The 12,899-nt window shown below is 37.6% G+C and overlaps 2 protein-coding genes across 2 annotated transcripts; both read left to right on the top strand.

Annotated features, from left to right (window-relative positions):
* Nucleotides 1–360: 360 nt before the first annotated feature.
* Nucleotides 361–5,229, top strand: LOC149009679 (Leucine-rich receptor-like protein kinase family protein). Its single transcript, XM_089162244.1, has 3 exons — nucleotides 361–770; nucleotides 1,326–3,959; nucleotides 4,055–5,229. Exons 2-3 carry the CDS (start codon nucleotides 1,391–1,393, stop codon nucleotides 4,405–4,407), a joined length of 2,922 nt encoding a protein of 973 aa, XP_089018370.1. The 5' UTR covers nucleotides 361–770; nucleotides 1,326–1,390; the 3' UTR covers nucleotides 4,408–5,229.
* A 4,597-nt stretch (nucleotides 5,230–9,826) lies between these two features.
* Nucleotides 9,827–12,765, top strand: LOC149009678 (serine/threonine-protein kinase-like protein CCR4). Its single transcript, XM_089162245.1, has one exon. It carries the CDS (start codon nucleotides 10,084–10,086, stop codon nucleotides 12,457–12,459), a length of 2,376 nt encoding a protein of 791 aa, XP_089018371.1. The 5' UTR covers nucleotides 9,827–10,083; the 3' UTR covers nucleotides 12,460–12,765.
* The last annotated feature ends 134 nt before the right edge of the window (nucleotides 12,766–12,899 follow it).

Below are 12,899 nucleotides of genomic sequence, written 5' to 3'. Positions count from 1 at the left end.
TCCGATACTTTGAGGAAATTAAAAAAAAAAAAGCCCGATACTCTCGATTTTCCGATACTTCCCGAACGTGCAGACAGTCACCAACCACCGAAATTCTACACCGTTTGTGGTGTAGCCATGTCGGCCACTACGTATATACACACCCATTCGTATATTTTCTATTCCTACTTATTTCATTTGCTTTTTCCATTAATTTTTTTTTGAGAGAATTTCTTCTGCATTCAATTATTAGTTTCCACAACTTATCAGATTTGGAAGATTCAAGTGTTTAATTAGCCTTTAATATCTGAAACCATCACTTTTTCTTTCCCAATTTTCAAGAGAAAAAAAAATTCTTTCCATGGTGACCTGGTGGGGGGACCTTCAAGCTTTTATGCCTTGTCTCCATTGAAACACGTCTTCCCATTCTTCAAAATCTCTGATTCTCTCTCTGGGTTATCGAGAACCGCCAAATACAAACCCTATAGACGCCATTTAGGATTCTCACCGTCCTTCCTTGATGGTTCTCTTGTCTGGTTACGATGAATCATTCCCCAATCCCCATCCAACATTCTCATAGTGGATTATTAAAGAGATAATCTCTCCTCAAGTAATGTTCTTGGGATTTGCAGAGGAATAGAAAATTTTTAATCTCTTGGGAAACTTGAGTGGATTAAAAACATTTTTCTCTATTTTTCTCTTCCCAGCTTTTTCTGAAGTCACTGATTCCAACTCAAAAGGAGAGATGAAGCCTGAAAGAAGATGGAACAGTGCAGGAGCAGAGTTCTAAGGTAAGAAAAATTTTCTTTTAAAAATGATTTTGTGGGTTCTGCCTTCTTTAGAATAATTCCCTTCCAAAAGAAGATGGAGTCTGAGATTTCTAAAAGTAAATCTTTTTGCTTTTTGGGTTCTGCAACTTCTGTTTTCTCAATGAATCTTGAAGAGAACAAAGCTTCCTTTGCATTTAGTCACTATCAAAGAATCCGAGTTTCCTTTGCATTTAGTCACTATCAAAGAATGCGACCTTCTGGGTTGTGGTTTCACTCTTTCTTGGAGCTTCTCAAATCCATTTGTCTTTCTTCTACTATATGTCTTGAGCAAGCAAGCTCTGAAACTCATTTTTTTTCTGTGTTTTCCATGAAAAAAATCGTGTATTTTCTGGACAACCAAACTGAAAATTTCGTTGATCATTCCCCTTTGTTGTTGCTTTCGTTTTTCAATGGCACAGTTCAGCGATCTGTCCGAGTCAGAAGTCGACTCACTGAGTTGGGAATCATTCATAAAGAACTTTCTGCTCTTTCTGTGAAAAATTGGCCTCTCACTATTCACTTATTTGTTTTGTCAAGTTTTCAGGCAACAAGAACAGAAGAATCCACTAGAAAAGGGGAAACAAATCTTTTTCTTGGGTGAAATGACGGTTATACCCTTGTCATCCTTTGGAATGGACAGATTCCTCCTTGCTCTTCATCACCTAACGGTCCTTCTGTTATTACTCCTCAGTTTCCCGTTCCCGCCATCAATAGCTCTAACGGTCGAAACACAAATCCTCCTGCAATTCAAGAACCATTTGAAAGACCCATTAAATTCTCTAGCTACCTGGAAAGAATCTGACTCTCCCTGCAACTTCAATGGGGTTTCTTGCGATCTATCTGGCCGAGTCACAGGTATCAACCTCGAGAACAAATCGCTTTCCGGCGAAATTTCTCCGACCATCTCTGCTCTCCAAAGTCTGGAATCCCTTTTCCTGCCGTCAAATATAATTTCCGGTGTACTTCCTTTCGAGTTGATCAACTGCAGCAATCTACGAGTTCTCAATCTCACAGGAAATAATCTGAAGGGTACCGTACCGGATCTTTCATCATTGAGAAGCTTGGAGATACTTGATTTGTCTATTAATTATTTTTCTGGTGGATTCCCAACTTGGGTTGGAAAATTGACCAACTTGGTTTCACTGGGTCTTGGTCAGAATGACTTCGACGAAGCTGAAATCCCTGAAAGTTTGGGAAATTTGAAGAACTTGACATGGCTTTTTCTGGCTGGAATGAATTTGAGAGGGGAGATTCCGCAGTCCATTTTTGGACTTAAAGCCCTTGAAACATTAGATTTTTCGAACAACAATCTCTCTGGTCAGATTCCAAAAGCGATTTCGAATTTGCAGCGGCTCAACAAGCTAGAGCTCTATGTAAACAACTTCACTGGGAGTATCCCACCTGAGCTCGCAAACCTTACACTTCTTCGTGAATTCGACATTTCTAAGAATCGGTTATCTGGAGAAATTCCTGCTGAGATTGGTAATATGAAGAATTTGGTGATTTTCCACTTGTATGAAAATTATTTCACTGGAGAGCTTCCTTCAGGGTTCGGGGATTTGCAGCATCTGGAGGACTTTTCTATATACAGAAACAATTTTTCTGGACTATTCCCAGTAAACTTTGGCCGGTTTTCTCCGCTGAAGGCCATAGACATATCTGAGAACAAGTTTTCCGGTCAGTTTCCCAGATTCTTATGTGAAAGCAAAATGTTGCTGTTCTTACTTGCTTTAGATAACAACTTCTCTGGTGTTTTTCCAGAGTCTTATGCTGAATGTAAGACACTGGTGAGGTTCAGGGTAAGTAAGAACCGATTGTCTGGTGTGGTTGCTGATGGGATCTGGGGTCTACCCTCTGCAAAAATTATAGATTTTGGAGATAATGACTTTAGGGGGGGAATATCTTCGGACATAGGGATTTCTGCAAGCTTGAATCAGCTACTCTTACAGAACAACAAGTTCTCTGGAAAGCTTCCTTCAGAACTTGGGAAACTTTCTCAGTTGGAAAAACTATCTGCAAGTTATAATAGTTTTTCTGGTGTGATACCTTCGCAAATTGGAGGCATGAAACAACTGTCGTCCTTGGATTTGGAAGAGAACTCATTGTCAGGACCAATACCATCAGAACTGGGTCACTGTACCGGGCTAGTATACTTGAATCTTGCTGGGAATTCTCTGAGTGGTAATATCCCTGAAACACTTGCCACGATGAACTCTTTGAATTCTCTGAATATATCACAAAACAAGCTTTCAGGTTTCATTCCAGATAATCTAGGGGAACTGAAGTTGAGTTCCATTGATTTTTCCAAAAACCAGTTGTCAGGAAGAGTTCCTTCTGACCTTCTCGTGATGGGTGGCTACCAGGCATTCTTAGAGAACTTGAATCTCTGTATTGATAAGAAGTTGGAAGATGAGATGGGGTCTTTAATTAGTGTCTGTAGCGGAAACCAACGTACTAACAAAGTTGCTGCTGATAAATTGGCTTTGTATTGCATGATATTATCAGCCCTGGTTATTATTTTTGTGTACGTTTTGGTTGTGAAATACAGGGCGTATGAATCTTATTTGGAAAATCTTAAAAAAGGGCAGGAGAAAGATCCAAACTGGAAGCTTGAGTCCTTCCACCCAACACAACTAAATGCAGATGAAATATGCAGTTTGGAGGAGGAGAATTTGATTGGAAGCGGGAGCACAGGAAGAGTCTATCGATTGGATTTGAAGAAGAATGGAGGAACGTTTGCTGTAAAGCAACTGTGGAAGGGAAGACAGTTGAAGGTGCTAAAAGCAGAAATGGAGACTTTGGGTAAGATCAGGCATAAAAATATACTGAAGCTATATGCCTGCTTGATGCGAGGAGGATCAAGCTTTCTGGTTTATGAGTACATGGAGAATGGGAACCTGTTTCAAGCTCTTCATAGGCAAATTAAGTGTGGGAAGCCAGAATTAATCTGGGCTCAGAGGTATAGAATTGCTATGGGAGCTGCAAAGGGTATTTCTTATCTTCACCATGATTGCTCACCCCCAATCATCCATAGAGACATTAAATCTACCAACATTTTACTTGATGAGGACTATGAACCCAAAATTGCTGATTTTGGGATTGCAAAAGTTGTGGAAGAGTCTGGGACAGATGCAAGCTGTTTTGCTGGCACTCATGGTTATTTTGCCCCTGGTGAGTTCCTAAACTGTTCTATTTTGAATGTCGTCCATGTCTCTGTCTTCAAATGCATTTATTAAATCTGTGTTCCTCTCGATTTTTCCTTTCAGAGCTCGCATATTCTCTCAAGGTGACTGAAAAGAGTGATGTATATAGTTTCGGGGTTGTCCTGCTAGAATTAGTGACCGGTAGAAGTCCAATCGAAGCAGAGTATGGAGGGAAAGATATTGTTTATTGGGTCTTTTCCCATCTCAATGACCAGAAAGACATCCATGAAGTTCTTGACCGGAGTATATCAGATTCTTCCAAAACTTCCATGATGAGGGTTTTGAAGGTTGCTGTGCTTTGTACTACTAAACTTCCCTCACTGCGTCCAACCATGAGAGATGTGGTTAAGATGCTTGTCGATGCTGATCCCTCTGCTATTAGTCCTGAATGTAAGACTCCTGATCATAAGATTTGATGTACTGATTTGTAGGTTTTCCATGTTTAACATATTTTGTTTGGTAGAAATGTTGATGCCGAGTGGCTTGATGAATCTATATTTGAAATCTGCTCGAGCATCTCAGTTTGTAATGCATGCTTAGAGGTAGTTTCCTAGTGATCAGCAGATAAAATGTTACTAGACAATTTGTGTTGCTAAGTTAATAGTTCAATATGTTCTACCCAGATTTAGTCAAAGTGGGTCTGTACATTCCATATCAGACAACCTGAGCCAGCCTAGTGAGCTGCTACCAGGGCATCAGACAAAACTACTTGACCCCATTTCAGAAAGTGGATGCCAGGTGAGGAAGAAGGAACCATTTTCCTTCCTGGCATCAATGATCTACTGAAATAGATGCTTTGAAGTCTCCAGAACACAGAGGTAGTTTCCAAAAGTGATCAGCAGATAAAATGTTACTTTTGTGTTGCTAAGTTGATAGATTAATATGTTCTACCCAGATTAAGTCAGAGATGTGTGGGTCTGTACATGAATTCCATATGTAAACTTAAAACTACTTGACCCCATTACAGAAAGTGGATGCCAGGTGAGAAAGAAGGAACCATTTCCCTTCCTGGCATCAATGATCTACTGAAATAGATGCTTTGCAATCACCAGAACACAGGTAGTAGGCCCATTTCTTCTTAGCAAATAGAGGTATGCATCCTTTCATCTTCTGGCACTCTGGCATTCTCTCTGGGTTCTTTTATTCATTACTAGCACATGCTAAACATTAACTCATGTCAGTAGAAATCAGCAGTGGAAGATCCAATATAATCTGAAACCACACATAATGCTTTCCATATGTTTTTATATTCTGTAATTTGATAGGTGTTTATGGTTGCCAATTCATGCAATAAGTGAATGGCTGTCAAAAATATTAAAGAAAAAGGCGGGTGTAGAAGTCCTATGGCATTGCAACTGAAGCTATTTTCACAGTTTTTTTAATTTTTTTATGGATAAAAGAGACTTGTGCCAAAAGAATACCAAAAAAACATTTATATGGTTATATTCTGTAATGCTGACGACCCCATCTTCACATTCTGTCAACGTTAACGTTATATTTTCTCAATTCTCACTCGCCCACCCAAAAAAGAAATCCTGAGGGAGTGAGAGGTGGGGATTTTGGGGAGAGTCCTTTTTAAGATATTTAATCTAAATTTTGTATTATTTTTTCTGGTAGTTGTTATTATTGTTTTCTATATATCAAGTTTTAATTCTGGGATAATTACTTGTTGCTCCTATATTTATCAATTATTAGAAACTTTATTCTTTAGAGCAAATTGCACCGGTACTCCAAAATGGAAGCTTAAAGCACTAACACCCCACTTTATATTTGAGAAACACAAAGACCTCAAAATTAGATTTTTATTGGATACATTAGTCCAATTTGTCAATGAAAACCGTTTAAATCACTGTTTATTATAGGTATATTTTTAGAATTGAAAGAAAATAATCAGTGACTTAACGGTTTTCAATGACAAATTGAACTAATGTATCCAATAAAAATTCAATTTTCGGGTCTCTGTGTTTTTCAAACATAAAGTTGGGTGTTAGTGCTTTAAGGCCTCTATTTTGGGGTGTCAGTGCAATTTGCTCTATTCTTTATGAAGTTAATATTGCCCCCTACTTGCCCGATGTTAAATGGTTATTAAAATTGGATATGCAACATCTATTTTGCCGTTTGTTAGGATGTTGATGTCTCTTGTTCTACAGCTCAATTATTATCTTATTTTGTTGTACCTTTTGAAATTACTAGTCAAAACCTTAGGCTTTGTTGATTATTGACGCCCTTAGTGGCTAAGTTCTATTAGTTAATTGATGATGTGACATTTTTGTATTTTTTTAAAATTTTAAAATAACCATAATTTGAAATCCAAAATGACTATAATATAAGGGTAAATTGGTATTCCATGTGTTTTTGTAAATGAATGTAATATGGTCTTTGGCTTCTCAATCTTAGCAAATGGCTAAATAGATATTGCATATCCAACATTAATAGCCTTGTACTCTTGTAACACCACTAGAAGTGAGATGTGTAATGGTAATTTCATCAATAGTTGGATGTGATTAGTAATTAAGCTATAGTATAGGGAGGCCATCGATAATTGTTCTTAAATAATGACAAAATTCAGGTTTATTTTTTGATTATTTAAAAAAGATAACGCAACATCATCAACCAAGACTTAAAGACTTAAAGATGGTAATTAAGCTATAAGAGGCATCAGCAATTATCCCTTCAATTATTGATTAACGCCCACTAATGACAATTTTGAAAATAAAAAATGGTGGGGCCCCGTAAAACCAACCTGTTTTGTCTCCATTTAAACACGACACCTCACGACACCTCACGATACCTACCGTTCCTCGTCCTCTCCCGCGCTTTTGTATTTTAATTTGAATAAAAATTATAAATTATATTGAAGAATCTTTTTCTTTGGCCCGGGTTGGACCGCATGTACAATCAGAAAATTGAGAATTGAGCAATCATGCACCGGTTTAATGTCGGCGAAGAATGATAACAGCAAACAGAGAAATTAATTTGAAAAAAAAAACACTTGTTTGTTTCTTCCAGAATTTTTTTTTTAGATGAGAGAATTTATTTATTCAATTGAAAACCACAGGATTTTACACGTTAAACATTCAAAGAGCAGGATCCAAGATAAAAAGGAGGGGTGGGGATTGGGGAGTGGTGGTACACAAACCAATCCTGAGAGAGGGCTGCTGATTTGAGTAATTCGTCGGCCGCAAAATTCGCTTCACAGGGGATGTGTGAGAATGAATATTCAGTGAATAATGCCACGTTTTTATGCTCAAGAATCATTACTGGGAAAGAATTGCAAGTATGATTTGAGTCCTCTTAGGATGCGTTTGATAACGGTTTTTAAGTTATTTCACTCTCAAAGAGAGAACGGGTGTTTTGAGTTTGTTGAAGCAGTCTCTTCCGTTATTCTTCAATAATGAAACAGTCAAAAAAACATAAATGAAGAACGAGTGTTTTACAAAAGATGTGCATGATCTGTGAAAACAAACAAAAACTAATACAATAATCTTAATGGTAAAAGTCTCTCGGAAGTCGGAACCACCTTCATCAAGCGTCATCCTTTTTTGGAAACCCCCTTTTACCTAATCTCCGACTCTTTTGGCATAAAGAAACATGAGGCCTTTCCTTGCAAACCCTATTTTACCTAATCTCCGACTCTTTTGGCATTAAGAGACATGAAGCCTTTCCTTGCAAACCCTGTTTTACCTAATCTCCGATACTTTTGGCATCGGGAGATAATGAAACGTTATTGTCAACTTTCATTATCAATAATGATTCTCAAATCACCAAATAAAGCAGACATTCTCACAAAAATTATTTCAAATAAAGTAATATTAGATAGACTTGACTATAGTGTAGTTATGACTTATGACTCACCATATGGTTATCATCTTAAATTTATATAATGTAGTTAATGACTCACTTTCTAGGCATACTTGTGTTTTGTTCATTCAACAATAATAAATTCAAAATTACTAAGGATGAATCTCATTAATTTGCTTTCTTCTGAAAACAATGGGAGATTAATGTACTAGAAGCATGAAAAGTCATGGGTTAAGAACTTCTTGAACACAAATCCCACAAAATATTTTAAAATTAATATTTTTTAAACCACTTTGACGTCAAATATAATTTGTGGTTAGGTAGGAAGGAAAAAAACGTCTCATTTGGTATCTATCATTGACCAAACAAAACTAATCTAAATAGATTAGATTACTATAAATGGATTTATTAAGGCTACATAACCAATAAAAAACAATGGATTATCAATAAAATTTATGAATTTAATTGTTATTTTTATGACTTCTCAATGGTTGTCGAATTTATTGTTGGACATCTTCTTATTGACTTTTCAACGAATGGTATAATAATTTATTAAATAAAAAAATTTATAAGAAAATCTAGGAATTTTTTATCCCATTGAATTATTTTTTTTAAAGTTATTTTCAGGTAGAAAATTTATAAAATCACTGCATGGCAAGGGCCTTCTTCTAAGACTTGATTTTGCTCACAAAAGGCATCTATCTTGCATTATGAAGTCATTAATCTAGAAATTTTAATTAACATTATATTACAATTGATCAACCATTTAAGTTGTCAACAATCATTTTGAATAAGAAAGTACATGATCTAAAAGGAAAAGCATCATCTATATTGCTCATATATGTCAAATAATTATCTGAGGTTCATCCGTGCTAGTTTGTGCGTACCTCGATTACATCCTCAGAGGGAGCTTTTTCGTCCACAATGATCGATTCCATGACATCTCCACTGAGAAGTATGTGCACTGCTGTGCACAACAAGTGATTTTTTTCTAATCTAAATCCAAATTGAACTAAAAATATTAATATATCTCTAAAATTAGTTTACTAAAAAAGAATTTATTAAAATCTAAATCGAATCAAAAATTTTATTTGATTTTCTAAATATAATGGAAGAGAAAGAATATTATTTATTCTAGCTTTCATAATATTAATCATTCAAATCTATGAGACTAAACAATTCACAAATATATATGTTCTATTCATCAAATACTTTTTTTTTTTTTGTATTTATTTATATTAAAAAAAAAAAAATGTTTTCCATGTTTTATATTCAAAACTTGATGTGGTGGATATCTAACAACGATAAGATCATGTTTAACTTATTTGCTGCAATATTTAGAACCTTGTAAAGCAAAAAGGAGGTGCTTGATCTTCATGTAGTTTCTGTTAATGCTAATTAGTCTTTATCCTTAACCCCTCAGGCAAAAATGTACATTTTGGACTGAGCATAATTGCTTTAAATAGTAAAATTCCTCGTTATTTTATAACTGAATTCTTTGATAATTTTTTATTTACAATTCCAGTCTAAGCGATGAAGGTTTTGTATCATCTATTCCTGTGGGTAGAGGATTGTTTTTTTCTTCTTCTTCTTTTCACACTATTCTACTACACAATTATAAAGGAAACGCAGTTTTGAGTACTGATAATGTGAATCAGAGTTAAATCTACCTATAAACACATGATAAGAAAGTATGATAAGAAAGTATGAGGAGAGTATAATGGCGGATATAGAATTTCAAATATAAACATGTTTAGAAAAATCACTTGTGTCACATCCATGAAGGTATGGAGCAGGTCAGTGAAGTCTCATATTTTTGGGTTTTATGTGGTCAAGGAAAGAATAATTCCAAGAACCCATTAGCGAGAGTGGCTGTTTGGTAGCCAGGAAATAGTTTCCCAAAGCCTCATAAGGTTGCTCAAATGGAATCTCCAAGAAAAGAAACCACTGTGAGGGAAAGTGCTCACTTCAGTCTTGCCTCACCAATCATACCCCAGTGATGATCTACACCAGAGAGAGAGAAAGAGAGAAAGAGAGAAAGTGACTCAAGGGGTTTCTGCACTTTCCTTAATTTGACTCAGCTGCTCCACTGTGGAAATTCAAAAGGACTTGGTCTTTGGTCCTCATTCCTCGAAAAGACAACAAACCCAAACCGTGTATACACGATTTCATACACGATTTCATACTCTTTCAACATAAAAACTATGGTTTTCAGAGCTTCTCCTCTGCAATTCTCATAACAATGAGATTGAAAAATTCTTCTTCTTCATGCCAATCATCTCAATTCTTCCATGACTCCTCAAACCCCTTTGTCTCTTTTCCTTCTGGTGATCTTCTATGCTACTACTCTTCTTCCACCATCTTTCTCCTTCTCCACTGTCGCCATCTCTGAGACCTCAAATCAAACACTTGTTTGTGCATTGATTTCACAATCATATCTCAATTGTACTAGCTTAACTTTGGGAACCCAGAACCCAATTCGATCTCCAAACGTTTCTCTTACCGCAATCACAGCTGGGAACGGCTTTGTCTGTTTTCTTAGATACCCATCATCGGCCTCTACTGCAATTGGTTGTTATAGATTTTCCGGTAATGGTTCTGATGTAACATTAAAGAGGATTTATCGAGGAGCCATACTTAACGGTTTCGAATCTGGGAATTCTCATGTATGTGGGATTGTCAGTGGATCAGACAGTATCGCTTGTTGGCAATGGAAAGGATTCATTCCTCCTAATCTGCAAAACATATCAGAGATCGCCGTGGGTGAAGAATTCGTCTGCATGATACTCGAATCTGGGCAAATCAAGTGTAACGGAACAAACACGAATGTCGTCGGAAAGGAGCCAAAGGGGAATTACAGTTCAATCGCAGCGGCATCGCAGGAAGCTTGTGCCATTTCAATGGATGGTTCCACAGTGATTTGCTGGGGTCAATTTGCTAGAACCGTTACAGGGAATTTCATTTCAATGGCCTTGGGAGAAAACCTTGGCTGTGCTATTCAATCCAATGATACAGTTACTTGTTGGGGAGAAAACAATTTCGCCTTGCCGGAAAGTCTGCAAAATGTCTCTTTTATGTCAATTACCGGGAAGAATCGTGTTTTCTGTGGGATTTCATTACAGAATTATTCGTTAATCTGTTGGGGTGGTGAGAATTTAGGTTCTGGTTCCTTGATTTTTCCGAATGTCATGCCGGGATCTTGTGAGACAACACAGTGTCAATGCGGAAGGTTGCCTGATTATGGACGATTTTGCAGCCAAGGTCACATTTGCCAACCGTGTAAGAAGGCGGCTTTACATCCACCAGCATCAGCTCCGGCACCGGCAGTACAACCTGCTTCGCCGGCATCTTCGTGTAGCAGTAGAAGGATAATCTTCTTGGTTGTTGGCTCTGTAGGTTCGGCCATTTTTGTTATAGTGGTTTGCTACTTCACCTACCGAATTTGCAAGAGACAGGTATGCAGAGTTCATGATTCAGGGCGATTAGAAGAAGCCGCCGAGACAACACCACCTGAACAAGGAGCACTTCAAACCACAGCGGGACAAGAAGAAGAAGACCTCTACCCACATTACCCAGAGAATTTTGATGATTCCTCATTTCGCTTCCCTACAAATCAGGGAAAACCTCTACCTTTGCAGGAATCTCCAAAACTAAAGAGAAGGGTAAGCCGTTTGGCGAGCATGGGTAGTTTCCAATTGGAAGAATTCACGTTAGAAGAGCTCAGCAAAGTTACTGACAACTTCAGTCACGATCATCAAATCGGTTCTGGAAGCTTTGGTTCTGTGTATCGAGCAATACTCCAAGATGGACGAGATGTTGCAGTCAAGCGAGCACATCCATTGCGCGCAGGCTCCGTCAGGCGTCAAGAAGACCTAGACAAAGCGTTCACGTCAGAACTCGCAAATCTCTCTCGTCTCAACCACAAAAACCTAGTTCGGCTTTATGGGTATTGTGATGAAGAAGACGAGCGCGTGCTGGTCTATGAATTCATGGTTAATGGAACTCTCCATGATCACCTCCACAACTTCCATGATTCTCCCCTGCATTCGTGGACTGCAAGAATCAAAGTAGCCTTAGACGCAGCAAGAGGGATTGAATACCTCCATTCTTATGCCGTTCCACAGATAATCCATCGCGACATCAAACCCTCAAACATCCTGCTCGACTCAAACTGGGTTGCAAAGGTTTCAGATTTTGGGCTTTCATTAATGGGTCCTGAAGATCAAGAATCACACATTTCACTTCGTGCTGCTGGTACTGTAGGTTACATGGATCCTGCTTACTACAAATTTCAACAATTGACAGCGAAGAGTGATGTTTATAGCTTTGGAGTTGTGTTATTAGAATTGCTATCTGGGTTCAAAGCTATACATCGAAATCAAGAAACAGAGCTACCAAGGAATGTGGTGGATTACGTTGTGCCATACACTGCTAGAGATGAAATTCATCGAGTGCTCGATCCGAAATTGAAATCACCAACGCCATTGGAGATTGAAGCTGTAGCTTATGTTGGATATCTCGCCGCCGATTGTGTAGCGACAGACGGGCGAGATCGGCCGGGCATGACCGAAGTTGTAAATAACTTAGAAAGAGCGTTGACTGTGATAGCGAATCCAAATCTTCTCTCACGGTCTTCAACTGGTTCATCGATAAGAGAGGTTGAATAACACACCTGAGGTGAGGCACCAGTTCACACGTGTGCCTAGCCATTTTTGTGCATAGATTCTTTGTATTTGTTTATTTAAACCCAATTGTAATTTTTTAGTTGAATTTTAACAAACACGGAGAAAATTAAAGAAGAAAGGAAAAGGAATTTCGCATGAGCACTCAAGGTTTTTCTCTCCCTCTTATTTTGAAGAAGTCAAAAAGTCACATATAAAACTTCTAGATCTTTTCCATTTGTTCGAAGTCTGACTTTCTAGATATCATTGTCTTTGATTGTTTCTCAAAGACATTCAACTTGTAATTTGGGGAAGGTTCTCTTGATCCAATGATAGTTGTAGTTGAATAGAGTGTTGATGTAAGTCCTTGAAAAGATTGCTTTTTAGGGATGTGAATGGGTCGGAATGGCCAAGTCTTCTTTGTCCAAAGCCAAGTTAGAGCTATT

The sequence above is a fragment of the Hakea prostrata genome, chromosome 7 (genome assembly GCF_041222555.1).
Source record: "Hakea prostrata isolate BN-2017 chromosome 7, UWA_Hpros_2, whole genome shotgun sequence".
Taxonomy (NCBI): Eukaryota; Viridiplantae; Streptophyta; class Magnoliopsida; order Proteales; family Proteaceae; genus Hakea; species Hakea prostrata.
The sequence above is the reverse complement of the archived record's forward strand: the minus strand, read 5'-3'. Positions and strand labels throughout refer to the sequence as shown.